Source organism: Chaetomium fimeti (assembly GCF_033439085.1).
Source record: "Chaetomium fimeti strain CBS 168.71 chromosome Unknown B0H64scaffold_4, whole genome shotgun sequence".
Classification (NCBI taxonomy): Eukaryota; Fungi; Ascomycota; class Sordariomycetes; order Sordariales; family Chaetomiaceae; genus Chaetomium; species Chaetomium fimeti.
Genome location: NW_026944332.1, coordinates 1,834,638 through 1,862,241, shown reverse-complemented (window position 1 = coordinate 1,862,241; position 27,604 = coordinate 1,834,638). Strand labels below are relative to the sequence as shown.

Here is a 27,604-nt window from a genome sequence, read left to right as displayed (position 1 = left end):
TCCCCTCTGCCTCCGTTCTTCGCGCACCCTCGCGATGGTGTCGTGACGGTGCTTTGACCTACCTATCTACCGACCTACGGACCTACCTACCTACCCATGAGGGGGTTGTGCGGGCGGGCCTCTGTTCTATCTGATCCCAAGGCCTGCACTCCTGCGTCGACCTGGTCCCCTCCCGCGTCCCATACCAACCTCAGCCCCGACGGCTTGGTCTTGTGCCACGGCCTGGGCGCACAGACCGACCGATCTTGTGCGTGTGCGTAAGTCATTGCAGATAACTAGTGAGTGACGGCATGGGGATGTGCGTCTTCATCGCGGAGATGGTTGCTTGCTCGGTTTGGCCCACTTGTTTGCGGTGTTGGGCTGCTATTCGTGGTTGTTACCTGGCGAGTTTGGGTTGTTTGTGAGCATCATTACTCTGTATGACCTGGATGGATTTCGTATCAAGGATAAAACCTTCCGAGACCTAACCTTTGGTAGGGAGTATGTAAGCTCACGGATGCCAAGGGTGTGGTGGTTGACTCGACGCGCTTTGCTCATGACTCGATCTCGACCGGGCCTGGCTCGTGGTCTGACTGACCGCCAACCTCTGATCGAGCGTTCCAGCGGCACCCGTTTTTGACATGTCTTGTTCTCTTACTCGAGATCAACGAGACCCCATCCACCCAGACCGGAAGCGGTGGAGTCTCCACGGGGAACCATCCTCATGTTCAACACACAGACATTTGGGCACACCGTCACGAGGCAGCGCGTTAACCGATTCCAGCCTAGGGCGAAGATCTGGAAGCCGGCATTCGCTGGCGCATCCCGCACTCGCAGGAAGGCGACGGCATGCCGAGCCACTGCACGTCGTCGAATGCGTTCTGGCATCGTTGCTGTCTTCGCAAGCTTGCTCACATGTGGCAAGTGTGTCGTGGTGAACCCGCTGGGATGGGTCAAAGCAACCTACCCACCGCCATGCTTCTGCGGGCTGACTGGTGTGCCGTTGGTGCGCCGCCCGCCTGGCTCGGTCTGGATGTATGGAGTGTGATGGCCCCGAGGAGCGCATATCGCTGCGCCGGGGTGGAGGAACGGCGGCCGACTTCGTCCACCAACATGCCAAGAAGAGAAGAAAGATGGACCTGATGCTCGGGCCCTGTTGAGGACCTTCCCAAACCAATCCCTTGCCCAACGGGTTGGGACCTGCTTCTTTGCTGTTTGTTCGTCCGTAATGAGCGGCAAAATGACCCGCTGCGTCCTGCATTCGGCCACCGTTGTGGATGGGTCAATGGCAACCGAAGGACACGGTAACAGTGGGAGGGATTGGTTCGGCAGTCAGCCCGCGGCCAGCGGCATGTCCAGCCGATCCGAATGATTGAACCTCGCGATTAGGCTGGCCGTTAAGATGCCCCTGAGTACCGTGGCAGCGGTGCTTTTGGTTGCGCGATGCCGAGCCTGCCCCATGGCGATCCCTTGGACGATCCTGATGACGGGTGTTCAGATTCGCTGAGATTGACTGCTGACCGGGGCAATTGACATGTCCACGGTTCCACGGGTAACAACTCTGGAGGTTGGTAACGAGGGTCCCACCTGCTCGGGGCCATCCACGGGCAAACAAAACACAGGACCTCTCATTATTGTGGGTTGCTTTTGCGCAGTAAATAGGTACATGCAACTATTCTGTACATCTGGACGTGCCTGAAAGCCCAAAACACAATTCCATGATGTGCTGTGATGGTTTGATGAACCCGGTTTGACGATGTTTTGGCTAACTCAGCTGGGAGCTCCCCCTCATGGATGTTCTGTGCTGAAACGGAAACGGGCGAGGTGCGGGGGGATGGGCTAATTTCTGGGGCCTGAGGGTTGGGTTATTTCTCGCCGTGTGCACGGATTACGATGCATTCGCAGCGTTACAACGGCCTTCCTCTGCAGGAGCGCTGCTGCTGCACTGCAACTCGAAAATCCCCGTCGTGGTGCCATTCTGTTGCTTCTCGCCAGTCGCCCGTTGCATCCTGCTCGGTGACTCGACCAGGCGAGGCCTCAACTTTGGCCTGTGGAGGCTCCCTTCAAATCCGAGCGGTGAGAGTTTCTGTCCTTGTCTTTGCAGACCTCCGAGGAGTACCGAAACCGACACGGTGCGGTCCTGCTAGGTTGTGGGAGCCTTGACCGTGTAACTACTGTTTAATAACTATAGCTCTGGAAATGAGCATGTCGTGTAGTTATTGCAAGCAATCGACGGTGGAGAAGAATGTTTCAACGGCTCTGCTTCGTGCGAGACGGGGATTGAGCGCCGCCATTGGTCGATCTTGACTGGGCAGACCCGAAGTCACGGAACAGCTTCCGTGCGGGATTCCCATCGATGCTGAAACGAATGCCTGACCGTTCTTGTTCTGGAAGGCTGAAGCAGGAGTGGCAGGCTGGGACATGTGCCGGGACGTCGTTTCAAACGGACCAGGTATGACTTTGTGAGGCTTGGGAGTTGAAACCGTTCTGAACCCTCAACCTGAAGAGGGTTGATGAGTCGTCCTTTCGCTGCAGCTTGTCCACCACAGTGCGGTCTCCGTAATTCCTCACAGGACCGCTAGGCTATGGAAAAAAGAGGGTTGAGTGGGTGTGTTGCATCAAAGAAGCTGTGCCCCCCACGGAAAGGTATCTCGAGACAAGGACGGATGTACCGTGGCGGCGATGTTGACGGCTCGACCTCACCCCGTATGATGCGGCTTCCGCCCGACCGAAGTTTTCGAGAAGGTCGCTGGCGTCGGCAACACCAAGGTGAAGTTCCGGCAAGTTAATGTGCTTCACGACGCAGTTTACCAGGCCGTTTTCACCGTCCGTTTTCGGTTTCGCGGGGGGGGGGGGGGGGGGGGGGGGGGGGGGGGGGGTGTTCCAGCCAATCCAAACTGCAGGTGACGGATCAATCTGCTTGCTGCTTTCTGTGGGAGCGATGCCGATTCGACCCAAGAGGCGGGATCAACGAGACCCTCTTTTGACGTCTCAGTTTCGGGGGATTTCTGCGTGGGGTGACTGCCATCACGAAGAAATTGGGAAACAGGCGAAAAAGTGAACGAAAGAGCGGGGCGGCAGGGATCCTCAACTATGTTTCGTTAGGAGAATAACTCTCGCATTCTCCTAAAAGGACTGCTGTAACTGAAATCGGAGGTTGGCAACCCCTGTTTGACAAGATCGCTTGTTCGCGAAGAGGAGCTGGCTTTCGAAGAGCAGAAGCCTTCTAGCGTCTCGATTGGCTTCCCGAGCCCGATCTCAGCAGCACTCCGAAGGCACGAGACGAATTTTAGCGCTGTCTTTCGCCGGTCCTGCATCACTAGGTCCTCCACCAAAAATCATGACTTCGCCGGAAGAGGAGGGTCTATTGATCTAGCGCACGGACGGTGCAGCGCACGGCTCTTCCTCAACCTGGATTATCCCATCACCTGGCTTCCATTTCGAAAAATGGAAAGCCGATGGAGGATCTACCGCATCTCGAACGATCTCCCATTGGGGAAGGCAGTCGAATGGCCAATGATGGACAGGTTCTCGAGCCAACGAGAGCAAACTCGCGAGGGATGAAGAGGCGGATCGCCGCAAGCTCTCAAGAAAACGCGAAAAGGGCACGGCAAACTCCGATTGGAGCTCGCGAGATATTGGATAATGTAAAGCCGATACCCATGGAATGAGGTGACTCAAGTAAGGAGAGGTGAAAGCCGCGTAAAAGTAACTAACCAACCAAAGCCGTGAGTGAGGTCTTGGAGGCTCCGAGCAGACATGGAATGTCGTGGGTGCGTGGCTGCATCGGGTGGCGATTACACGAGTCGGGCAACCGAATCGTCTGTTGTTGCTGCTTTCGGGAACCTTGCACAGCTAACTAGCGAGGTTCGTCCGAACACAGGCATGGCTTGTTCGGAGAGAGAGAGAGAGAAGGCGGATTGCGTTCGGTCAATGATTTTTGACAGAGCTATCATCTTACCAGGAAGCTTCGGCTCTCAAGCGACAAACTGATACTGGACCATCACTCGATAAGGGCAATAATTCGATTTCGGCAAGTGCTCGCCGAGACCCAACGCCACGTGCGACAGCCACGAGCTGACGCTTGCTCACAACAAGGAAGGGTTCGTCCCGAGACAACAGCTAGCGTAAACCTTGTCATTTTCGGATACCGTCAGGACGGACATCTGCTGCTCGGCTTCGAAGCACGATTCGCTCCGGCCATTCTGGAATTTTCGGCACTGGGAAAAGAGGGGCTTGGCAATTATGCAACTCTGATGACGCCTCCATCGCGAAGGCTTTTCTTTCTCGCGTGCGAAAGAAATCAGCACCCTAAGGAACAAGCAGCAGGGCGTTTCTCGGCTTTGTTACTTCGTACACGGTACGGTGGGTTTCAGTTTTCGGTAACGTGTCTTAACCGCCAGGATCACCCGCCCAGACGGATTGACCAAGACCGGTGGTGATTTGCCCCCGCCGACTTTCACTTGGCTGCAGAATCCTGCGTCAATGTGCCGTGGTTGCGGTGCTGTCCGAGGCGCAGACGCGGTGGGTTTGGTGCAAGGAACGGGGTCATCAATTTTGTCGGCCTTGTCGTCCAGTCGTCCCCCTTCGTTGAAGCAAGCAGTGGGGATAGGCTCAGAGGATGGGCGTTCTCGGGTGGCGTCAGAGGAACCCGCCGCAATGATTGCTCCAGCATGTGCGCCTCCCCCCATCCATGGGTGGTTGCACCGGCACCGTTAGCAAACTGCGCCGCGCGCCTGGGGAGCCTCCAAGTTAGGGCCTTTGCCGCGTGCCTGCCGTTCCATGTAACTTGCCAGTCACCCAGTGTCTCGAAGGAGTAGCAGAAACGGTGAAAAGACCGTTTCCCACTTTCCCAACTCAACCACCGCGCTGTTCCCCTTTTCTGAAGGGCAAGGGAGAAAAAAAACAGACAGCTGCCCTTCATGTCCCTTTTGCCTGGGAACCAATGATTTCAACCCTGCAATCCTGGGCAAATATAAGAGGCTGTTGGCCCTGGCAGAGTCCCCGGTAATTATGTCGTGCGAGGAATTGACCCAGGGAACCCACCACGGAAGCAACGACGAAGCTGCGAGCAGGGGACAGGGCTGAGAGCTCCCTTGTTCCTTATTTGACCCGCCCAGCCGCTGACCCCAGACCGGCCACTGAGCTCAGGGATTGAAGACTGAAGACCCTCCACCACCCCCCAAACTTTCCCCTCTGCTGCGCTGCGCGATGCTGTCGGAACGCGACCGACCACGCCCTTGGTTCGGAGTCGCCTTATAATACTATTCTCTTATATGGGTCCCGGTTTGAGCTTTCTGACCACTCGCGACACTTCCGACCAACACTGAGCCAATCCATTGACCAACGACGGTCCCGGAACTCTCTCTCTGCTCTGCGCTTCTTTGCTTTTGCGAAGCGCTGCGACCAAGGACAAACCCCCGTTTTGCCGCGCCCCCAAGACCGAAAGTTCGAAGAAGGCGCGACTGGCGGCTGCTCACCCAACGGGCAATTCCATTCTTTTTAGAGGTTCCGTTGAACACTACACACCACACCACACCACACACCAGACCACCCCAACAACTCAACTTACACGCAACGTCCCTCCGACGAAGTCACGACTTTTCGGCTCACTCAGCCACAGTATTCCGTACACAGTACCGACACACTACATACCTAGTGACGGGGATTCCGAATTTCGAACACCAGGCGGACGGCCTTGGATCCCCCCTATTCGTCCTTGGCGCACAACCTCTGCGGCGCATTCTGCAGATATAACGGCGCAAAAAGAAAAAACGGCCGCTCCACGACCCCCAAATCGACTGAACTCGTGGGAGGGGCAAAAAGAAAGGCGTTCTTGTTTTTTGCCTCTGCGACAAGTCAGCACGGCAATGTCCCGACCCCTGCCCTCAGATCGGTTTCCGCATTGTTGATAGCGCCCCTGAAACACGACCTTCCAAGGGTGTCTACCCAAGGATTCCCATCCGGGACGGGAGCAAGCAACACTTTCTCGGTCTGCGACAATCACAGGCCAACACCAGGCAGCAGATCTTCCGGAAACCTAGACACCGAGCCGACGCCGCAGCTACATACTCGGTTGCCACTTCACCTGCAACTCGTTCCATAGTTGACGTGGAGGGTGCATGTTTGCTCATACCTACCTACCTAGTTGCGGAAACGAGACGGCGAAAACAGGTCAACTCCAGCCCAGCATCAGCGCCCCCGCGCACATACCCACACCCACATGTTCAGCAGATCCCATAGATCTCGCAACAGCAAGGCCCAGGGTTTTGCAAACGAGCAGGAGCGGAAGCCACCTGGCGTTCACCGGTCGTTATTCTCGGAGCTAGGGCTCGGCAGCTCCAACTCGTCGACCGTGCGGTTCGGTGGGAGCAGCGCACGGAGGACGGACTACGACCGGTTGACCTCTGATTACGCCAGCAGCACCGCTTCTGCACGCTCCTACGGCGCTCCTGCGTCATACCCAGAGAAGAGTAGGTTCGGTCTGTTCGCACGGGTTTATCTGGCTTCACCTGGCTACATCCTGGCTACGTCTTCGTGACCGTGTCCCTAAATATTTGCCATCCACATCCCACTCTGACCTTCGCCACCGCTCGGTTGCCCACGGGTGGCCTACAAAGTTTGGGCACCTGTCCGCCGCAGCGAGCGGAGAATCCTCACCCAGAACCAACCTTTGACAGACTTTGACGCCCATGAACCGGCGGCTAATGCTTGTTGTGAAGGTCATTCTATCGCTTCTGGAACCCTCGTCGGTACACCATCGCTTTCTTATCAATCAGCTGCTTCGATCAACACAAACCTATCACACGAAACCAAGTCTATAGCCGCATCAACGGCAAACAGCGTGATGTCGGACAGGACTCGGACGCGCCGAGAGCGCACTTTCGTAGGGAGCGAGTGTGCCGTCTGCGAGGAACCCCTCGAACACACCCTCCGCGGCGAGAGGATATTACAATTTTCATGCTCGCACGTCTCGCACGAGGCCTGCTTTTACGAGTTCATTCGGGAGTTCGAGTCACAGTACTGCCCGTCGTGTAATGCACCACTACATCTCGATACGAGCCGCGGCGGCAATGTCCTGGATATCGGTGAGTTCCAATGAAACCCAAGACGGCTCTCGTTAACCTGATATGTGCTGTTACTGACTTTTAGGCTCAGAGAAAATAAGTAGCATGGTACGCGCGGTATCTGTGAATGACACACGGTCCCAAGCTACCCCAACACCTACGCCATCACATTGGGACGACCAACAAGGACGGCCTAGTCCCAGTGGGCACGGTCACGATAGGCACCCCGGGCACGCTGGATCCAGCGGACACGTTGGACCCAGTGGGCACAGCGTGCAGCACGGGCAGCACGGGCAGCACGGGCAGCACGGGCAGCATGGGCAGCACGGGCAGCATGGGCAGCACGGGCAGCATGGGCAGCACGGGCAGCATGGACACGGTGGTTCACGTGATGGCTCATCTCGAGGGTAACATGCGTGACGATCGCGACAGCCGTGATGCTCAGTCATCAGAGCATCGCTATCATGGGCAACGACATGCGCGGAACGACAGCGAGGCCACAGGTGTGGCATCTTCTGGAGGATACCCGGAGACAACCCAGAGCGGACCGCCACGACGGCACGACTACGACGTCCAAGCCATGGAAACGTCATTATCAAGCCCGCGGGCGGTAACACGAAACCCCATACCAGCCCCGACCGTGACAGTTCGGTCCGAGTTTCCGACAATTAACAGATCACGGCAACAACAAACCCTTACGTGCCTCGTCACCATCGAGGTACCTGACAACAAATGGCGGCCAGATCCCGAGGATTTGCAGAGTGCACCACCGCCCCAAGCGCCGCCGAGGGTGGAAGAACCGGTACGGGCACCATCCCCAGCTCGCAGCGCCCCCCGGTTTTATCCCTACGAATCCCCCGAGGTGCTTCTCGAGATGACCGAGAACCTACGGAGCCGCGTTGATAACTGGCATGGCCTGGACTTTGGTCGGTAAGTGAGACGCGGGCTCAGCCCTAGTGTCCTGACCGGGACCCCGTGAGACAAGAATGGTAGAGTGACTAACACGTGACATCAGGTTCGGAAAGCTTCGCCTCTACGGCACTCTCCGTGTGGGCAAGGACAAGAAGTCATGGCAGGAGCTGGAATGTTTTCTCTTCGCCGAGATGCTCATCTGCGTCAAGGAAAAGAAGCACCCCCACCCGCAGCAAGAACAATGGGACGATATCGCCTCGCGCAAGGCGACCCGCTGTACGCTGAAGGGGTCTATTCTCATCAAGAAGCACCTCAATGAGGTGTCTGAAACCGGCAACATCGACGAGAACGTTCTAACCCTTAGCCTGTCGGTCGCCGAGCTGCCGCAATTTCACCTCCGGTTCGAAAACCGGAATCAGCTCAAGCTATGGCAGCAAGCCCTCCTCGATCTCAACGCAGTCGAGACATCACCAGTCCGTAGCCCCGACTACGACCGAGGCGAGTTTTCCGAGACGGAGGAGGAAGAGTGGCAGCGATCAGGCCGCCCACAACGCGTGTCATCGCTAGGCTCGTCGTGGGGCGGTGCGAAATCGGCCACAACTGCTCCCACCGAGTACACCAGCCTTGCTCGGAGCCCGTTGCTCCCGTCGATTCACGTGCCCGTCGACGTGGTGGTGGTGGTCCCCATCTCGGCGTCTATGCAGGGGGTCAAGATCAACCTCGTGCGTGACGCTCTCCGATTCATGGTGCAGGCGCTCGGGGAGCGCGATCGCATGGGCCTCGTGACGTTTGGATCTTCGGGTGGCGGTGTCCCCATCGTCGGGATGACCACCAAAGCGTGGTCCGGTTGGGGGAACGTGCTCAACTCGATCAAGCCCGTGGGGCAAAAGAGCCACCGCGCGGACCTTGTCGAAGGCGCCAACGTGGCCATGGATCTGCTGATGGGCCGCAAGTACAACAATCCCATCGCCACCATTATGCTCATCAGCGATGCCTCGACATCCGACGCCGACAGCGTCGACTTTGTCGTGTCACGGGCTGAAGCTGCCAAGTAAGTAACTGGTTGCATTCCGTTTTGGCATCTGCAACCGAATCTAACAGGACCAGGATTACCATTCACTCCTTCGGCTTGGGGATGACGCACAAGCCAGACACCATGATCGAGCTCTCTACTAGGACAAAGGCGTCATACACGTACGTCAAGGACTGGATGATGCTCCGTGAGTGTCTGGCTGGGTGTCTCGGTGCGATGCAGACGCTGTCACACCAGAATGTGAAACTGAAGCTCAGGCTTCCCGAGGGATCGCCAGCCAAGTTCCACAAGATCAGCGGCGCGCTCCAAATCACAAAACGGGCAACAGGGCGCGACGCCGAGGCGTCTCTCGGTGACCTCCACTTCGGCGACAAGCGAGACATTCTGGTACAACTCGTCATCATACCGGACACGTCGTCGCAGGAGCAACTTCCCCAGGACCCCTGGGACAACATCGTGTCGGGGCTCGAAGCGCTAGGGGGGCCAATGGACCAGGACGAGCAACGGGCGGTCTCGGTCGAGGAGGTGCCGCTGATCCAAGCCGAGATCAGCTGGGGCGACATCCTCCGCGACGGGTCATCCCAACACACCCGACCCAGCCTCCTGGCCATCACCATGCTCCCGGCGGCGAACTCGAAGAAGCCGTGGGGGAACGCGCCGCCCATCCCGCCACACCCGCATGTCGTGCAGCGGCGCATGGAGCTGCTAACCTCGGACATGCTGACCCGCGCCCTCACGCTGGTCAGCCGCGGCCAGCACGACCGCGCGCACACGCTCCTAAACGAGACCCGCTCCATTCTCAAGGGTCTCGGCAAGGGCGGCCTCCCCCCCGTCCCGCCAGCAACCTCCTCCAAATCACAACCATCGACACCCCACCCGGGAGGCCCCGACGGATCCCCCACAGCCACCGGGACACCCGACCGCAAGAACTCCCCCTCACCAACATCAGCACACGCCACCACCCCAGGCGGCCTCCTCCCGACCCCCTCCCTCCCGCGAACGCGGTCCAACGACGGGCTCGGCAGCCTGGGCGCATCATCGACGGGGATCGACGCGGCGACGGTCGCGGCTCTCGACGCCGAGCTCGAGGCCTCGCTCGAGTGGATCAGCCACCCGGCCGTCTTTGGGCGCGACAGCCGCAAGGCGGTGCTCCAGGCCATCGGCGTCGTGAGCTCCCAGCGCGCCTTCACGTTCCGTACGCCCGTGGAGGGGCTGTGGGCGGGGCGGGTGGCCGGGGTAAGGCGGTTGACGGAGCGGAGTCGCGAGTGGAGGGCGGAGGGCGCGGGGGAGGGCGGGATTATGGAGGAGGCTTGAGGACGCTCTGTTTTTGAGTTTTTCTGCCGGTGCCTGGTGATTTGGGGCGGTCTGTGGGCGTGGGTAGGGGAGTTGTGGCGGTTGGGTGCTGGGGGTAAAGGGATGGGAGGAGGGGGGATAGGTTGGGTCAAAGGCATGGGAGGAGGGAAGGAGGGAGGGGTGGGTGGAGGAGGCGTTGGGGGAAAAGGGGAATATCCTGATGCTTTATGGCAATGGTAATGCAATGTTTTCATGTTTTGGTCATTTTTGGGTGGAGGGGTGGTGTGGCCGTCGTCCTTTTTTCTGCCCTTCTTGTTTTCCCCCTTGTTTGGTCTTCCTCCTTGCTCCGGCTTTTTATATTTCTTTCTCGGTGGCTGTTTTATTCTTCTTCTCGATATCCTCTGAGTTATCCTTTTTGATATCCTTCTCGTTCTCCCCGTTTTTCTTCCCCCCTATAACTACTTCTCGGCGTCATGGCTAGGCATGAGTGTGTGTGGTTCGTCGATATGAAGGGCATTTGTATATATTAGATCTGCCGTGGTGGATCTCTACCTTAGCCCTTAGAATGACGGCGATTGTTTTGTTGTGACTATTCCTGTGTAGACTTGCCGACTTGCTTTGACTTCAGTTTGATCTGGTGGTTATTCGACGTTCCACAGTGGGAGTTATGGATTCTGTGCCCGGAAATAAGCGAAATGATCCAGGAGAGAGGGAAAGAAAACAGTCAAATCCTCGAATTTGGAGGGATGTGGAGGCTGTACCCTTCCGCCTCTATTTATCTGACGTTCTATTTTTCCTCCTCCGAACTCCATCTTGAAATACATAATCGACCTTCAACCGGGTATTCCATGCAACGGCCTTCCCGTTCCTCAAAGTGACGATCGCATCCCAATCGACGGCTCGGCACAGGCACAGGATGCTCCACAACCCGGTAACCAGCGGATTTGGGCCGAACACGCGAGTGGGGATTTCATGGGAAGAGCGGCAACGCGAAAGCAGGCGCAGGTCCCGCGACCCCACAAACTGGTGAGTTATCAGATCATTCCGATAATCTGCGGCCAATCACCGCAATCCACCCGGCAGGATCACGCATGGCGCACCAGCCTGGTGACCCCACGGGGTCCGCTCGTCCGCTGACTGCCCAGTGACTGCCTGACTGCCTGCCCCCAGTTGCTGCCACAACAACTGCTCTTCGCATCTAATTTGGGCCAGGTGCCCGATTGAGGGGCATGGGTTCAAGTTGGGCAGGTGCCCTGGAGAGCGGTGGGGGCCTCGGTTCCCGGTTCAACTAAGGTAACCTGCAGCGGTGGGAAGTTGCCATGAGGTAAGGATTTCGGGTTCTTTCTTCTTCAAGTTTGGTGCTTCGGGTTGCCTGCTGGATCGGCCCTGCGAGTTGCAGGTGCTTTTGAGTCGGCTGAGGTCGGCAAGCAGCTTCCGTCGCTGGGATCGACCGCTACTGGACAAGACATCTGAAACCTGCGTCCAATCCGGCCTGTTTTGGGCGTGGGGGACACAAGGGCAGAGCTGAAAGGGGCTCAGCGGCGTAGTGAGTCAAATAATGTCAGACCCCGGATTCAACAACCGATGATCGCTTTTCAAGTCAGCTTTCGTCTTTCTTCTGGTCTGGGATTTGGGACTTTTCTTTTTCTTTCTTCCCCGTCTCAACTCATCGCCCCTTAGAAAAAACACTCCGTTCCGTTTTAAACGCCATCCATATTGCAAACCGCGGGTTCATGGGGGCGCCAGAGGCCATCTGTCAGCCTGGGAATCCTCCTAAAAGAGCAGGCACGGGAGCAACGGATGTGCCTGGTGGGACACAGCGGGATCAACCAACTTGACCGCCCGAACGATGACCGCAGTCGACGATGACGCCCGGGCGTTGCTTGTCCCGGGACGGTGTGATATCCGTGAATACGGCGCGGTAACGGATATCCCGAACAGCTCCGGACACAACAGTGCCAGCGACTCCGAGTCCGATGTCCAAGATGGTGTGCGGCGCATAGAAGCGGTTGCCCGGACGTGGTCGAAATGGGGGTTGGTGATAGCTTACCTGAGGTTGGTGGGCTCGATGATAAGAAGTACTCGGCGGACTTGCCGCTAACCTCCATGGCGACAGCATCTTCCTCATGGCCTTTACCGTGTCACTGGAGGGTCAGGTGACATACTCCCTCGCAGCCTTTGCCGTCAGCTCGTTCAACAACCACTCGCTACTGTCGACCGTCTATGTTGTCCAGGGAGTCGTAAACGGTGTGTTCGAGGTGCTCGCTCTATCACCACCACACTTCTCGCTGACTTGAATAGCCGTCATTAAACCTCCCATGGCGAAGCTCGCGGACGTGTTCGGCCGCTTAGAAGCATTCTGTATCTCCGTCCTCCTCTGCGTACTGGGCTACATCCAAATGGCAGCTTCGCAAAATGTTCAAACATATGCCTCCGCCCAGATCTTCTACTCGGCCGGGTCGACGGGTCTCCAAATCCTGCAGCAAGTCTTCATCGCCGACACGAGCGACTTCCTCAACCGCGCCCTCTTCTCCAGCCTCCCGGATAGCCCCTTTCTCGTCACGGTATGGATCGGGCCCGCCATCGCCGCTTTCATCTTGGCCAATTCGACCTGGCGAGTGGGCTACGCCATCTGGGCCGTCATCCTCCCCATCGCTTTCCTTCCGCTCGCCCTAAGCCTGTTCCTCAACGGCCGGAAAGCCGAACGGATGGGCCTCCTTACCAAAAGGAGACGGCGAAACTCCACCGGTGACATCGACTCCCCGCGGGTAGCAGCAAAACGGCTCTTCCACGACCTCGACGTCGGCGGAACTCTCCTCCTCTCCGGTGGCCTCTCCCTAATTCTCATCCCCTTGACCCTTGTCTCGCGCTCACCCTCCGGATGGCACGACCCCAAACTCCTACTCATGATCCTAATCGGCTTCGTCCTCCTAATCCTCTTCCCGTTCTGGGAGTCTCGCGCACCACACCCCCTCCTCCCCCTCCAACTCCTCAAATCCCGCACCTTCTGCGCCGGCTGCGCCCTCGGGTTCTTCTACTTCGCCGTCTTTTACATCGCCGTCCAGCCCTACTTTTACTCGTACCTCCTCGTCGCCCTGAACCTCCCGGTTTCACGCGCGGGGCCCATTACGCAAACGTTCTCTTTCGCCTCCACCATCGCCGCCCTCGTCGCCTCGCTCATCATCCGCCGCCTGTCCACCCCGCGGCCCCGGCCCTTCATTCTCGCCGGTGCGGCGCTCTACACGGTCGCTATCACCGTCCTCCTGCACACCCGCACCCGCGAAGCCTCGACCATCACCCTCTTCGCCGCCCAGACCATGCTTGGCGCCGGCGCCGGCCTCGTGCACGTCGCCACGCAGCTGATCGTGCAGGCCGCTGCCGCGAGCACGGATATCCACGGGCCCGGGCACGGGCACGGACACCCGCAGCAGTACGTCGGCGTCGCTACCGCAGCCTTCCTGACCCTCGTCCAAGTCGGCGCCGCCGTCGGATCTGCGGTATCGGGCGCCGTGTGGGGCCGCTTGGTGCCCGGAAAATTGAGGGAGTACCTGCCCGAGCACGTGCGCGGTGAGGCCGACAAGATCTATGCGAGCGTCGTGGTCGCCTGCAGTTACGCGTGGGGCAGCCCTGAGCGGGAGGCGATCGCGCGGTCGTACCAGGAGACCATCACCGTCTTGTTGTGGGTTGCGCTGGTGGCCTGCGGGCCTGTGTTGGGGATGGCGTTGTTGGTGGGGGATTACCGGCTGGATGGAACGGGGAAGGGCGTTTCCCCGGAGGATGACAGGGGCGTGGAAGGGGAGGAAGAGGGTGAACAAGAGGGGGGAGGGGAGGTGAGGGTGGTAGGGGAGACGGACGCCCCGAGCATGTGGTGGTCTAAGTGGTGGAGTCGGCCGAAGGGGAAGACGGCATCTGTTTCTGTTTCAAGCGTGCATAGTTAGACGGGGGAGAGCATTTGTTCCTAGATGATACCCTGATTTTTTTGCTGTTTAGAACCATATACATACAATACAGTATCCAACCGTACAAAGTCACTCTTCTTTACTGAATCAGAATCTAACGACCAGATCGTACAAACAACCCTCTAACTCCCCAACACAACTCAATCCTCCAAAAGCTTCGTTTCAATGTGAAACCCGCCGCGATCCAACCGGTCAATAAACGGCTGGCCCAGACAGGCAGCAGTATACACGCCTCCCGGGAGATCAACGTCGTCCTCAAGCAGCGTCGACGCAGCCTCGGCCAGGAAAATCCCCGTCACTGTGTGTGTACCGCACGTTAGCAAACCCACTTCCCCCTCACACCAACAACAACACAAAAGAAACCCCCCCAAAATAAAAAGAAAACTCACAATAATAAGCACTCCCCGCAAACTCCGCCCTACAAACCGCCCTCTCCCCCTCCCCCCCATCCCTCCCCGCCACCCCCCTATACTCAATCTCATCCCCCCTCGCCACCTCCGCCTCGGGCCCCTCCCCGGGCTGATACAGCCAGCGCGCGGCCGCCCTCCGCAGCCACGGCGTGATCATGACCAGGCCCAGCGCCATCAGGCCGTAGTGCACCACCACGCCCGCCAGCCAGCCGCCGCCGCGCGGGCGCAGGTACTCGCGGAACGAGAAGTTGGGGCCGTACCATTGTGCTTGCCGCGACGGGACGGTGCCGAGCAGGCCCCAGGTTCGTTGCACGATGGCCGCGTCCGTGCCGCCGGCGGGGGAGGTCGTGAGGAGCCCGAGGGTTGGGTGGTGGAGGAGGCCGGTGAGTTTGGTGAGGAGGCTGCGGCCGGGGTTGGGGGGGCTGCGGTTGGTGGTGGTGGTGGTGGTGTTGGCTGGGCGTGGGAGGGGGGAGAGCGCGTAGGGTTTGAATGCGGCGCGCAGGTCCGCGAGGGTGAAGTATTCGAAGATGGTCAGTGCTGTGGTGAGGGTACCGCCGGATGCGGCGGATCTGGAAGGGGGGTGTTAGTTTTGGTTGGGGGGGTGAGGTGTGAGGGGTGAAGATGGGGGAGGGGGGGGTTGTACTTGAAGTTGTGGATCGACACGGTCACGTCCCGGATCGGCGAGGAGAACTCGGAGCGGATGAAGGAGGCCAGGGACCAGGTGACGAGGTCGGCGGGCGCCGACTCGATGCCGATCTGCGGGAACATGAGGGCGCCGGTTTGTTTAGCGGTGGACTCATACTTTTTGAGCATCTTGGCGACGAAGGGGACCTCGCCCGTCACGTCGAGGTAGTGCGTGCCATTCTCGGCGCAGGCTCTGAAGGCATGCTCGCCCAGCTTGCCGTAGGGGCCGACGGTGGTGATGAGGATGAAAGTCTTCTTCGCGAGGGCGCTCAGGTCCGAGTCTGTCAAATTGCAGACCTCAATGCCCGGCTGCGCGCGGTCGGCGTTGAGTTTCTTGCACTCGGCAACCACATCCTCAAGCTTGGAATGGGAGCGGCCTGCTACTGCCCACTTCAGGTCGGTCGGGAGGTGCGTGGTGATGTACTGGGCAGTGTACTTTCCGGTGTAACCTTAGTAGGCTGAGTTAGTTATTGTTGAATTCCATATTGGGATGTATGCAAGGTGAGCTCACCGGTAGCACCGAAAACGACAATGTCGTATTGGCGGTCGTGTTGTTTGGATGGCATGGCGAAAGAATCTGATGTAAGATGGCTCTACCCACTCTGAATTTGAAGCTATTCTAAGCTCCGAAACGAGTTCCACGCTCAACAGCTCCCGTCTACAGATGTACGGGATCTCAATTCAGCACGTTTTTGGTGTGTTCTTAACACAGAGGTTCATCAATAAAACGGTAATGAAAATTTGAGTTCGTTAAGCTCTACGAAGTACAAAATTGTGTCCTCGTTTGAAATTGACGATCAAGTCGGAAAGGGAATCGTCTCTGACCCGCTGTTTCTTCCTTTGACGACATCATCGACAGACAGCCCCTTTCACCGCCAAGAGCAGCCGAGGTCCAGGGCATGGCGACCGAAATGTTTCTTAACTTTGCTCGATTAGGAAGCCACCACCGTGCTAGCGGTTGATTCAAACTCGGGGGGATTTATTCTGGCGCTCTTGTTGGCCGATGTTTTTATAGGTAGGAGAACCTCACTGGCTCAAGCGCAGCTGCATCGCCGGCAGGCAACGCCCAAATTCGAGTTCAAGTTCCCGAGAGGCAGCCCCGCCGCCAAGTGGTCGGCTCCCACAGAAAATCTTAGCTTGGCACCCTGGGGCTTTGGGTTGAAGCCCCGCCCCGCTTTCCTGGCAACTCTTCGGGATAACGGTTCTGCCAGATCCCGCGTTTTGCACCCCCCCCCGGCCGCACACCAGAAAATTGCAGTACACATTTCTCAAAATCGTCGACGCCCGCCAACACCCAAGCGAGTCGCCCATTTGAAGTTTACGTACCACACCCTTCAAACCAGTCAAGATGTCCAAGCGCACGAAGAAGGTCGGCATCTCCGGCAAGGTAAGTCGTCGCAATGCTCCTCAAACCATTCCCATGCTGCAATTCAAGCCCGCTGACGCTGGAAAATAGTACGGCACAAGGTTCGTGATCCAACATTTCCTAAGTTGACTTCCGGATGCGCCTTCGACGACAACACTACTTTTCGCGCCCGATCGGTCTCCAACGGAGGTGTGCTTGCAGAAAAAATTGCCAGCGTGGGAACAGCAGGGGAATTTATTGCTGTTTGAATCGTCCGGGGATAGTGGGGGGGCCGGCGGATGAAGCGTCCGACTTTCAAAGTCGTTGCTCACGAGGTGGTCGGATCGTGCGGAAAGGAGCGTCGCGCGGTACCATTGCCCGTTCTCCCCGGACTGAGCTGGGCGGCACACCTTGTTAAACCGCTACTTGGGATCGATCGGGATACTCTGTCGAAGGCGCAACGAACATGTTGACCAGGACATGATGCTAACGCCACACCAGATACGGTGCTTCGCTCCGTAAGCTCGTCAAGAGTAAGTTCTACCACCCCACCGCCCCGGCCAGAATCATCGCTAACAACCCCGCAGAGCAGGAAGTTTCCCAGCACGCCAGGTACACTTGCAGTATGTACCCCCGGGGATAGATATTCGTCACGGCGACCATGTCGTCTCTTAACAATGGCGGCATACGTCACGAACGCTTATCTTGAACGCTTTTACTGACATACGCCTCCTTTGCCCAGCATTCTGCGGAAAGGGTGAGTGAATTTGTCTGATTAATTACCGAGTTTAAGCTAATCCGGCAACAGTCACTGTTCGTCGTACGGCCGTTGGCATTTGGGTAAGCCCCCCTGGTGTGGTGTGCCGAGGGTCACGGGCGCGGATGGCATGCCGCTCCGCGACACTCGGCCGCAGCAGACGTTGGTGCCGGCATATGACTAACTCGACCTCGGCAGAACTGCAAGGCTTGCCACAAGACCATGGCTGGTGGTGCTTACACTGTTGCGTGAGTGACTGCCGATTTCTGGTACCGGGTGGAGCCAAGTCTAACCAACAATCCAGGACCCCTGCGGCGGCTGCTATGCGGTCAACTCTCCGCCGTCTCCGCGAGATCACCGAGGTTTAGAGAAGCGTTGGGCGTGCTTTTGCTTTCGGGTTTGGTGTCAAGGGAAAAGGACAACGGAGACAGCGGTACACATTCAGCCGTTGGGTACGGCCGGTCAAACAATGACAAGTCTTTTAAGAAACGACGAGTCCCCGGATTCGAGTCACGATGTCACTTATATGATGCGGGCGAGAGCCAAACCGGCACTGCGGTCCCCCTTTACGACGATACCTGGGGAGAGACCATCACGGTCGCCGGACTCTAGACCTTGCAGTTGTCAAATGTCCATGACACATGCTATTGGCTACGCACTTGGTAGCGCCCTCGGTGCCCTCTTGGTGAAGCCTGGTGTTAACGACGAGCTTTGGCTCCCCACTTTAGCATGGCTTGACCTGCCAGGCCACGTCAGTCGAAATCACCAAATGGGTTTTTGCGTGAACGCGGTGCTTGTCTCTTCTCGGCACCGGGGAAACAAGAGCCTGCACAGTCAGCAAACATCCCCCACGCAGAGGCACGGATGGCTATGATTGGGGAGCTCTTGTCTCGGGTCGAGGTCGGGCTACCGAACCGACCGTGTCTAAATTCACCGACACCTAGTACCTGACATCCCGTAGGCGAGCAACCACGGGGATTTGGTGCAAAATGGGATGACGGAATCAGACACTCGGTGTTGGCTTGGCAAGTACCACCCACACAGCAATACGGGGGTGAGAGTTCAACGTTATTGCTAAAGTGCGAACTTGGGCCAGCCGTCGGTTCGCTTCGACAAAGCACACTACCTCAGGTACTAGTTACCTACGTATCCCATACCCTAACAAGCGGTACCCAAAGTAAGGCGGTCATTAAAAGAGAGACACCTCGGTGTCGGGGGTTGATGGGCTGGAAACCTCGCATGGCACACTGACGCGGGACAACGATGCATTCAAGAAATCAACGAGTGGTGATCGGTTGACGGCAAAGTAAATGGTTTATTGTAATCCAACCCACAAACCAGCTCATGAGGGTTGATTGACCCTCTCCCTCGCTTGTAGGTACCATAATTCTCTCGTACTCGCCGTTCACAACGGTACATAGGTACCTACTTGGCAGTGCACCTCGAGGATCACCGAGGTACGTGAATGACGTGCGGCATCATCGCCATCGTCGCCATACTCTGGAGTACAGCCCCAAATAGACGCAAGCTCCCCCCGGCATCCGAATGATCACTTAACTATTCACACTCGTCTGTTTCCATTTTGACCAGGCTTGGTAGGGTTGTCCTGCCACATCCTCCGCCCTCCCCCCGCCTTGTCTTGTGCAAGAGTCAGTCAGCTGGCCCGGGAATTGCTCGCCAGCCTGCCCGGGTGCTCAGGTGCTGCCACTGCTACCTTGCATCGCTAAGACCGTTGATTGGCTGTGACCCCGAAGCTTGCGGGACGACGCAAAAGGGCGAGCACCTCTCTGGCCAGCACTCTTTCTCCCTTTCTCTCACTTTTCCCGCTGCGCTTCCCGCTGCACCCCAGTGCCCGGTCCACTTTCGTCCCGTCGCCTGTGCTGCAGTCGTTTTGCCATTTACCACTCTGGAAACCCGCTGCGGCCACCACTCAGCACCTTCTGCATCCATGTGCAAGCGCCCTAAGGTTTCGACCTGCCTAGAAGCAACACAACGCGATTGCGATCCGAGACTGGGACAGCAGCACCTATCAATACAGCTGTCAATTCCCGGCCAAAATTGATACCGACATAAAATTCAATTTTCACGACCTTCTTTATTAATTTGACGATTTGGGTTGGTCACGACCCGCCGTCAGCCATGGCTGATCAGTGCATCGTCTGTCTCGACCCCCTGGAGGTCGAGGTCAGCGCCGCTATCTCAACCCCGCCAGCCCCTGCAGAAGAGCAGCTGCTAAAAGACCACCACGAACGCCTCGCCATTGAAGATGCCGACGCACTCGACAAGCCAAACCAAGAAAACGGACCGGAACACACCAACCACGAAAATGTAGCCAAGATCGAGGTTTGCGGCCACATGCTGCACGACGCCTGTCTGCGGGAATGGACCGAAAAGGCAAACAGCTGCCCCATCTGCCGCCAGACATTCCATACCGTCACTGTTTACGACAAGGTTGGAGGTAAGTTCGCCACCCAACACCGGACCCCAGCTAGCTCCCACTAGTTGTTGCGGGACGCTATCGACTAACACACTTGGCTGCAGGCAAGAACCTGTCCACCCGTCAAGTCGAGGACAAGAAGCAGGCACCCGTGGTGCCCGACTACGATCCCCGAGAATGGATGGAGGAGATGGTAGAACAGCCAGAAGTCAGGCGCTGTCCCGTGTGCAACTCGGCTGGGGATGAGGAGGTGCTCCTGCTTTGCGATGGCTGCGATGCCGCCTACCACACCCAGTGCGTCGATCTCGACGACGTTCCGCGGGGGCCCTGGTTTTGCATGGAGTGCGAGCACGCCCTTGGCCCGGACGTGATGCAGCCCGTCGACAATGTCCCCAACGGGGACGGTGGCTTCTCCGGCCGGGGCTATTACTTCCCGCGTACCCAAGCTAGTATGCGGCGCGCACGGCAACGAGCACGGTCCGACGAATGGCAGGGGGCTTGGGGCAGGATCACAGGTCGCGTCTGGGATGCACTCGAGTTGGACCTCGACTACCAGGATGAGGACGACTCGGCCGTGTTCGAGGGCCTGCAACGGTCTCGCCAACTACGCGAGCGGGAACGGGAAGAACACGAGCGCTGGCAACAACGCCTGAACATCGCCGCCCGCTTGGGTGCGAGAGACGTCTTCTTGAACAACATGGCACGGTGGGTGGAACGCCCCCAGCCCAGCCCACCGACCCGCGAGGAACGGCTTGCATGGGGCGCCTTGGAAAAAGCCAGGGATATGGACTCCCGAAAGCGCAAGTCTCGCTCTGCCACGGCCGAGCCAGGCGAAGAAGAGCCGCATCACGAACCTGAGAGAAAGTTGAAGCGGCCCCGCACCAGGCGGTTGCCACTCACGAATGGCGAGTCATCCTCGTCTGCGGCTCGCGATCCCGCCTCATCGTCAAGCCGGCAACAACCTCAACAGCAACAAGTAGTACAGCAACAGCAAGTACAACAACCACAACAGCAGGGTAGCTCAGCATCGAGTAGTACGGCTGGTGCGGCTGGTGCGCCGCCTTCATTTTTGTCTTCATTGCTTAAAGAGGTGGAGATGAGCACGCCGTCGGACGAGGAAACCTTGTTACAAATGTTTGGGCCGATCCCGGGTGTTAATGACGCCCCATCGCCTGCACATAGCCAAGGCTCGATCACGCCGCCACCCAACCGCGCCAGCTCTCCAGTGATGACGCTGAGCTCACACATCGCGCCCCTCTACGCCCCGCCGTCTTATACCCCGACACGAGGGTTATCGTTGGACACGGCAGAGAAATCACGATCGTCGTCACCACAGCGAGCAGCCCAACGAGAGGCCGCTCAGTCATCGCCCGACAACAGCGACTCGGAGCACCGGGGCCGTAGGCAGCATCCATCTCGCCGACACGGCGCGCTGGAGCTCCGGCAACCGCAGCCCCGGCGGACGCACAACGGCATCCTACCGTCCCGATCACACAACACATCACCCGCGCGGCCTCTGCCCTTTGAGATGAAGGAGAACATCAGCAAAATCGTGCGAGGCGCGCTGAAACCGCACTGGCGCTCCAAACAGCTGACGGCGGAACAATACGAAACCATCAACCGCGACATCTCCCGTAAAATCTACGACGAGGTCAAAAACCCGGAAATCAACGAGGATATGCAGCAGAGCTGGGAGAGGCTGGCGACGCAGGAGGTTGCGCGCGCGGTCGCCTCTCTGAAGGCCTAGAGAGTCGGCGAGCCTCCCTGACCTGTACTGCGGAACAACGGAACACAGCACACATAGCATGATCATGACACAGCCATGACCGGGATGACGGTTGACGATGGGATGGTTTCTTTATCTTGAATGGGCCCTCAGCGGCGGCGTTTCAGGGCATCGGGGTCGGGCTGGTTTTGTTCGTTGCAAGAGAGACAAAGGGGATCTGGATAGGATACCCGACGGACAATATCTGGATGGGGTTATGGATGGGACGGGGGCGGATTTCATGAGGGGGCACCAGCGATTTGTATCTTGTCTTTTATTCTTTGATCTTGTGTTTCAACCGAGAAAGGGTCGGCGGTGATGGGAGTTTGGGCATATGAGTTTCAGCTTAGCTATCTGGTAAAACATGCATACTAGCAGGCGCGGAATGGCTCCGTGGTGTTTTGGTCGGGGTGGCGAATGTGTCGATGTCTAAGGGGAGGGGGGGGCAGCTTTGTGCCTGTATGTATTATACTTTGCAGCCACAGTTATGCAGTGGCGGGTGGGTGGTCGGCTATCCGGGTGGTCGGATGGAAATCGCGCAGTCGCGCTGCTGCTGTCATCTACTTGGTGTTCGCCCGTGACGATGCCGCTTACTGCACGGAGTGCTCTCAGACCACCTAACAACAGCTTTCTCAACTCTGGATATGACACACATTGAGAGCCACGTGGTAATCAGTGTCTGCCATGGTTCAAAAAACCTATAAACCTCGGTGTTGACCTCTCCTTAGCATCACCCGCTTCACGAAACAGTGTCTCTAGATCTCTACACAACCAACCCGCCTTTACCACTCACTACTCATCGTTCGGGCCCAACCGTCGTCGAACTCAATCCCAAAGTAAACCAACCCAGGCCGCAGCTCCACCTCAACGTAAACCGATTCCGGTCCCGCCTCCATATACAAGTTGCTCAGCTCCAAGTACCGCGTCACGAACAAGTCCGCCTCGTACCTAGACAAGATGCTAGATTCCAGTCCCGGCGGCGCGCCGGGGAAGGCGTCCAAGATGGAGACTAACTACACGTGTGCCTGTGACCAGTGCTGCTGCGCTAACAAGGTCGCCGTCAAGGGGGGTCTCTGCCGGGAGTGCGACTGAACTGAACGGGGCTTGGGGGTGGTTGTTTGCGATGAGTTGGTTTTTATATCGTGCGTTTGAAACACATCCCGGGCTTTTGATGGCGAGGTGTGATGCCGGACTAGCCTGGGGTCGTACTTCCTGCGTCTAAGTTAACGTGGTCATGGCATTGGCTTGACTGCTGGCAAGCCAAGATTGGGAATCCTGGAGAGTATAATCAATGAAGCATTATCTTGTTCGTAAAACCGGGCATGTCCCCCGATTCTCATCCCTTGTCCTCAAGTAGTGCCTGGTATTTTTGGTCCGACCCGACCCGGTTTCAACTCTGGCCAAGGCACTCGAGGCAACTGCTATAAGAAATTCGCTGAAAGCAAGCCTCGTGGCAGGTCAATCATTGCTAGCAAGGCTCGTGATGACACAAGCCAGCGGCGCCCGTACTTTCTGAAGCTACGTGTAGTGTTGCAACATGATTCACACACAGTGAAAACATACGTGGCTGAGGGAGCACCCCTCCTACAAAGATAGCTATAAGTATCCCCCATGAAGTAATGCCTTCAAGTGTTGGCGTTGAAAATGCACTTTCCAGCACAAGCAGCAGCCCACCCCATCACTACTAACCCCACAAACCATGGACGAGTTTTCCCGCCGCACGCCATACCGCGCGAGGCCCCGTGGGAGGCGCACCGAGACCAACGTCATCGTGTACCGTCCCGGGACGGAGCCGGGGCTGGACACATGTATCTGTAGGAAGTGTGGTCCTTGTTACGAAGACGCCGCCATCGGCCGCGAGTGGTGTGCAGAGTGCCTTGAGAAGGGGTGCGGGATATGGAAGCGGGTTTGGGAGAAGTTGTGTGGCTGGTTTGGTGTGGGGAAGAAGAAGGGGGTTTCGGGGTGAGAATATTCTGGTTCATCCGCCCTCGACGATGGGTAGGTCGTGATCGCGAGGTTGGTTGGCGCGGGATATCGTCAGCGTTGGTTTAGGATTGGCAGAGTCCGTTAGGTGGGTTGGGGTTTCTAGGCCCGGATTTACAGGTAAATCAAGGGACACCCTGAGCCCGTGGTCTGGACCTTTGTTCACGGTAAAGTTGGATCTCCAGTTGGAGACGAGGGGCCACAATCAACGGTTCCGCGAAAAAGGCCGCCATAGAAGGTAAAAATATCCTGATGGTTACACAGCATCGGACCGGTGCCGGTGCCCGATTAATCAAGGCAATTACATTTTCCTACTTAGGCAAGCCCTTGCAACAATGGCATTGGAATGGTTGGACCGACCCGACTCGGAACACGGAGATTTTCAGGCATTGGCATGTTCACGGCAACTATCTAACAGCAACCCGGTAGGAGTAAAGCCTCTCGGCACAGGCACCGCTAGCGAATCAGCCGCATATCCCTCTGGGCACCTGTAAATGGTCAGGACGTTTTGGAGGTGAGAAACAGTCTTGATGATAAGGATTGGTGCCGTGAAGAGAAAAGAAAAAGAGAAAAACTTTTGGGCTGCAAATCGACAAAATTAACATAGCAAGTGGGAGCTGGCACGTGCGTCAGGTTAGGCGCTAGGCGAAATGAAGAAGGCGGTGTGGGTTCCGGCACCGCGGAAAAGTGGGGTGCGGTCCCGGCATGGAAAAAGTTCACGGTTCGCTGCCGCGATTTGAAGAGGGACGGAGAGGTCCATAGTTATTCCAGTGTTGAAGAATTGGGACTACAGCAGCTGACCGCGTGGGCGTTCGACCAAGTCACAACACCACCACCATGATGTCGGCGCCAGGTAGAGGGTCAGCCCTGGTGAGGGGTAAGCTGCCTTCCCTTTTCTCTAAAAAAAAAGACACCAATTGAGAATGTTGACTGACCACCACGACCACCCAGGCTCTTACCGAGTCTGCACCCAGTGCGCTCGCCCAGCACCCCGGCCTAGGATAGCGTCGACGATAACCACAGCCCCTCGGGCTTCCGCCGTCCTTCCTCTAGCCTCCCGCCGCTACTACTCCGCCGAACCGGCCACCGCGCAGACCCCCACTCCCGAATCAACACCACCCCCTCCCACAAGCACAACACCCACGACGGCCCCCAAACCGGATCTCTACCGCATCAAATCGGGAGTTATCCTCACGCGGGCGCCGCTCCTGACGCGGGAGCAGACACCGTTCGAGTCGGCCTTCTACTTCTACCAGAAGCGGCTCAACGAGCGGCTAACGGCCCCGTTCCGGCGGCAGTTCTACTTCAAGCAGGACACGGCGGCGGACCTGGACTTCCGCATCAAGCTGGAGGAGCGCCACGGCGTGCCGGCCAAGGACATCGGCCGCTACAACCCGCGCGGCCGCAAGGCCTGGAACGACGAGCTGCTGACGGGTAGCTCCACCTCGGACCCGGCCGAGCTCGTCGAGAAGCTGCTCGCCGACGCCGAGGTCCGCGTTAGTGAAGATGGCGAGCCCATCGCCCCCGAGGAGCGCGTCCCCGTCGAGCGACCCGTCCCGCGGAGGAGTGAGGCCGATGAGGCTGGGGATGTGAAGAGGCTGGATCGGGCTATGGAGAGGACGCTGTATTTGGTTGTGCGCCGGGCGGGGGCCGAGGGGGAGGAGGCCGTGTGGGAGTTCCCGACGGGGCTGGTACCCACCGAGGAGACGCTGCATGAGGTTCGTTTTGCCCGTCCCTATTTTTCTTTTGCCCTCTCCTTTTTCGTTTTCTTTTTCTTTTTTTTTTTTTTTTTAATTATTCACCCCCTCTACCAACCACCACAGACGGTACGTACCAATACTAACTAATTCCAGACCGCCGCCCGGGTCCTGACCGAATCCGCCGGCCCCAACATGAACACGTGGATCGTCGGCCGCGTGCCCGTCGCCCACCACGTGGTCAAGCCCGTGGTCGGCGACGACGGCACATCCGTCGTCGAGCGCGGGGAGAAGACCTTCTTCCTCAAGGGCCGCATCATGACGGGCCAGGCCGACCTCACCGGCAACAAGCACGGCCTGACCGACTTCAAGTGGCTGACCCGCGAGGAGCTGCAGGAGGTGCTGCCGGAGGAGTACTACCACAGCGTGCGCGGCATGATGGAGCTGAGGTAGAGACGGCCGGGGGGGGGGGGGAGAGAAGGCGGTCAGAGTTGACAAGACATACCAAGCGGGCCGCTTCTCGCTCTGTTTTGTGTATTGTAATCTAGAAATGTACGCTATGTATCAATTGCTCATTTCTGTCCCCCGCCGCCGTCAGGGAGGACAGCATGCGAGGCCCGTCATGCCCAGACAACATCAAAAAGTGGATGCAAATATAAAACAGTGCAACGACCACCACACACCCACCCCTTCCCGCCTCTCCCTCAACCCTACCCCCGCGCCAAATCCATCACCCCCGCAGCGCCCATCCGCAATCTATTACCATACCTCCTCCAAACCTCACCATCCCATCGCGGCGGCGGCGGCGGCGGCAGCTCACCACTTCCTTTCCCCGGCCCCATCTTCGCACCCCCCTTTAATCCTCTCGCCGCAAACGGACAGAGCTCCCGAAACAACTCGTCCCCCTTCCCAGGCCTCGACCCGGCCGCCGTCACGCCCATCCCCCCTTCCCGACGCAGTCCACGCAGCGACGGCGGCGGCACCGGTGGCAGCAGAGGTCCCCCACCCTTTCGGGCCAAAACCTGCGCCGACAGGGCCACAAACACCGCCGCCGCCATCCAGCTGTCGAACCCCGCGCTGTGGGCGGCGCCGCCACGCTCGCGGGCGTCGAATCCAGGTTCGGGGATGATGGGTGGTGGGGGTGGTGGTGGCGGCTGGTGATGCTGGGGGTGAGGGTTGGGGTGGTGGTGATGCTCGTGAGGATTATGGGGGTGATGGTGGCGGCGGTCCCAGCCGACGACCAAGTCGTCATAAAGTTGCGCGAGGTTGCAGCTCGGCTCCCAGTCGAGCTGGCAGGCCAGGTGCTTGGTGTCGATGATGCGCGGGAAGAAGCGGCGCGTGGCGCGGCGGAAGCCGAGGGCGTCGGCGGGGAGGGTTTGGAGGAAGGTCTCGTGCAGGAAGCAGAGGTCGAGGAAGGGGTTGTGGCCGATGAGGGTGGGGCGCCGGGTCCGGAGGCGGGCTTCGTAGAGGTGGAGGTCCTGGCCGAGTTGGGAGGCGGCGGCTGATTGGAGGGCGGGTGGGAGGTGGTTGCTGAGGAGCAGCTCCGGGTTCAGGGCTGAGGCGAAGGAGCCGCCGACGAGGGCTTCGATTATGTATCGGAATCCTAGGTGGTTTGGTGGTGTTAGCTCGTGACTCCGTGGGGTTGGGGGTGTTGGTGTGTGCTTGCCGGTCTGCCTCACGACCGAGTCATGCCGCCTTTTGTATTCGCTGTCCCATAACTCCTGCGGCTGGGTATCTTTGCCCGCGTCGCTCCAGTTCTGGGGCTTCGTCAGGTACAGGCTGCTGGCAAATATCTCCTCGGAACGGCTCAGGTAAGGGACGCCCTGGGAAAAGGTCTTTTCGAATGAGAAGTTGTTTTCCTTGAGAAACAAGAAGCTGCGGTATGAAAGCACCAGTTTCCGGTCAATGAGCTTCGCCAAGGCAGTGTTGGGTGGGAAGAACTCAGGGGTAAGTTGAAAGGTAAAGGTTCGTGCTCGGTATCCTGCTTGGGGTGATGTTAGCCATCTTGAGCGAGGAGCAGCAGTTCCATCCGGGAGCAGACCTTTGTACTTGCAATCGTAAGACAAGCAAGTCAAACCAACTTGCAGGATTTGGAATGTCCTGGCCGCTCCAACTGCGAGGTGGTAGAAAACTGATTCAGTAAATTGGGAGGCCCCGACTGAGTTAGGGATTCCGCTCATTTCCAAATCAAACGAAACATAGTCAGACAAAGAAATTGCCTCGAGGACAGTAGGTAGAGACTGCCAGAAGTTGAAGCGGTCTACGTCCATGGTGAACTGCCTA

At 58.0% G+C, this 27,604-nt stretch overlaps 8 protein-coding genes across 8 annotated transcripts; 5 read left to right on the top strand and 3 right to left on the bottom strand.

Annotated features, from left to right (window-relative positions):
- Positions 1–4,268: 4,268 nt before the first annotated feature.
- B0H64DRAFT_152059 (uncharacterized protein) lies at positions 4,269–4,998 on the bottom strand. The gene has a single exon (XM_062798449.1). The coding sequence runs from the start codon at positions 4,901–4,903 to the stop codon at positions 4,439–4,441; it is 465 nt and encodes a 154-aa protein (XP_062659208.1). The 5' UTR covers positions 4,904–4,998; the 3' UTR covers positions 4,269–4,438.
- A 1,828-nt stretch (positions 4,999–6,826) lies between these two features.
- On the top strand, positions 6,827–10,305 carry B0H64DRAFT_322651 (pleckstrin domain-containing protein; the record flags this gene model as incomplete). The annotated part of the gene is made up of 5 exons (XM_062800571.1): positions 6,827–7,067; positions 7,138–7,319; positions 7,453–7,976; positions 8,062–9,009; positions 9,066–10,305. The coding sequence occupies 5 exons, from the start codon at positions 6,827–6,829 to the stop codon at positions 10,303–10,305; spliced, it is 3,135 nt and encodes a 1,044-aa protein (XP_062659207.1).
- A 1,343-nt stretch (positions 10,306–11,648) lies between these two features.
- Positions 11,649–14,401, top strand: B0H64DRAFT_152018 (major facilitator superfamily domain-containing protein). Its single transcript, XM_062798448.1, has 3 exons — positions 11,649–12,339; positions 12,401–12,531; positions 12,586–14,401. Exons 1-3 carry the CDS (start codon positions 12,134–12,136, stop codon positions 14,220–14,222), a joined length of 1,974 nt encoding a protein of 657 aa, XP_062659206.1. The 5' UTR covers positions 11,649–12,133; the 3' UTR covers positions 14,223–14,401.
- B0H64DRAFT_359512 (Saccharopine dehydrogenase-domain-containing protein) lies at positions 14,096–16,117 on the bottom strand. Its single transcript, XM_062801682.1, has 4 exons — positions 15,849–16,117; positions 15,297–15,786; positions 14,633–15,222; positions 14,096–14,541 (listed from the first exon to the last, which is right to left on the bottom strand). Exons 1-4 carry the CDS (start codon positions 15,901–15,903, stop codon positions 14,384–14,386), a joined length of 1,293 nt encoding a protein of 430 aa, XP_062659205.1. The 5' UTR covers positions 15,904–16,117; the 3' UTR covers positions 14,096–14,383.
- Positions 16,118–16,685: 568 nt separating this feature from the next.
- B0H64DRAFT_442062 (60S ribosomal protein L43) lies at positions 16,686–17,807 on the top strand (the record flags this gene model as incomplete). The annotated part of the gene is made up of 8 exons (XM_062806614.1): positions 16,686–16,724; positions 16,794–16,804; positions 17,184–17,215; positions 17,270–17,305; positions 17,425–17,439; positions 17,491–17,522; positions 17,638–17,687; positions 17,744–17,807. 8 exons carry the CDS (start codon positions 16,686–16,688, stop codon positions 17,805–17,807), a joined length of 279 nt encoding a protein of 92 aa, XP_062659204.1.
- Positions 17,808–19,484: 1,677 nt separating this feature from the next.
- On the top strand, positions 19,485–21,841 carry B0H64DRAFT_151875 (uncharacterized protein). The gene is made up of 2 exons (XM_062798446.1): positions 19,485–19,897; positions 19,981–21,841. Exons 1-2 carry the CDS (start codon positions 19,579–19,581, stop codon positions 21,621–21,623), a joined length of 1,962 nt encoding a protein of 653 aa, XP_062659203.1. The 5' UTR covers positions 19,485–19,578; the 3' UTR covers positions 21,624–21,841.
- Positions 21,842–24,257: 2,416 nt separating this feature from the next.
- On the top strand, positions 24,258–25,912 carry B0H64DRAFT_151862 (39S mitochondrial ribosomal protein L46-domain-containing protein). Its single transcript, XM_062798445.1, has 3 exons — positions 24,258–24,501; positions 24,576–25,342; positions 25,478–25,912. Exons 1-3 carry the CDS (start codon positions 24,462–24,464, stop codon positions 25,772–25,774), a joined length of 1,104 nt encoding a protein of 367 aa, XP_062659202.1. The 5' UTR covers positions 24,258–24,461; the 3' UTR covers positions 25,775–25,912.
- Positions 25,913–26,031: 119 nt separating this feature from the next.
- B0H64DRAFT_359505 (ribonuclease H-like domain-containing protein) lies at positions 26,032–27,501 on the bottom strand (the record flags this gene model as incomplete). Its single annotated transcript, XM_062801681.1, has 1 exon — positions 26,032–27,501. One exon carries the CDS (start codon positions 27,499–27,501, stop codon positions 26,032–26,034), a length of 1,470 nt encoding a protein of 489 aa, XP_062659201.1.
- Between the last annotated feature and the right edge of the window lie 103 nt (positions 27,502–27,604).

Excerpts from the sequence above, each read along its gene's own strand:
- B0H64DRAFT_152018 (XM_062798448.1), top strand. The coding sequence starts at position 12,134 with ATGACCGCAGTCGACGATGACGCCCGGGCGTTGCTTGTCCCGGGACGG. Across the intron at positions 12,340-12,400 it reads TTGGTGATAGCTTACCTGAG|CATCTTCCTCATGGCCTTTA; the intron begins GTTGGTGGGCTC and ends CCATGGCGACAG. Across the intron at positions 12,532-12,585 it reads TGTCCAGGGAGTCGTAAACG|CCGTCATTAAACCTCCCATG; the intron begins GTGTGTTCGAGG and ends TGACTTGAATAG.
- B0H64DRAFT_151875 (XM_062798446.1), top strand. The coding sequence starts at position 19,579 with ATGGCTGATCAGTGCATCGTCTGTCTCGACCCCCTGGAGGTCGAGGTC. Across the intron at positions 19,898-19,980 it reads TGTTTACGACAAGGTTGGAG|GCAAGAACCTGTCCACCCGT; the intron begins GTAAGTTCGCCA and ends ACTTGGCTGCAG.
- B0H64DRAFT_151862 (XM_062798445.1), top strand. The coding sequence starts at position 24,462 with ATGATGTCGGCGCCAGGTAGAGGGTCAGCCCTGGTGAGGG. Across the intron at positions 24,502-24,575 it reads AGGGTCAGCCCTGGTGAGGG|GCTCTTACCGAGTCTGCACC; the intron begins GTAAGCTGCCTT and ends ACGACCACCCAG. Across the intron at positions 25,343-25,477 it reads CCGAGGAGACGCTGCATGAG|ACCGCCGCCCGGGTCCTGAC; the intron begins GTTCGTTTTGCC and ends AACTAATTCCAG.
- B0H64DRAFT_152059 (XM_062798449.1), bottom strand. The coding sequence starts at position 4,903 with ATGAAGGGCAGCTGTCTGTTTTTTTTCTCCCTTGCCCTTCAGAAAAGG.
- B0H64DRAFT_359512 (XM_062801682.1), bottom strand. The coding sequence starts at position 15,903 with ATGCCATCCAAACAACACGACCGCCAATACGACATTGTCGTTTTCGGT. Across the intron at positions 15,223-15,296 it reads GTGTCGATCCACAACTTCAA|ATCCGCCGCATCCGGCGGTA; the intron begins GTACAACCCCCC and ends CCCCCCTTCCAG. Across the intron at positions 14,542-14,632 it reads TGCGGGGAGTGCTTATTATT|TGACGGGGATTTTCCTGGCC; the intron begins GTGAGTTTTCTT and ends GTACACACACAG.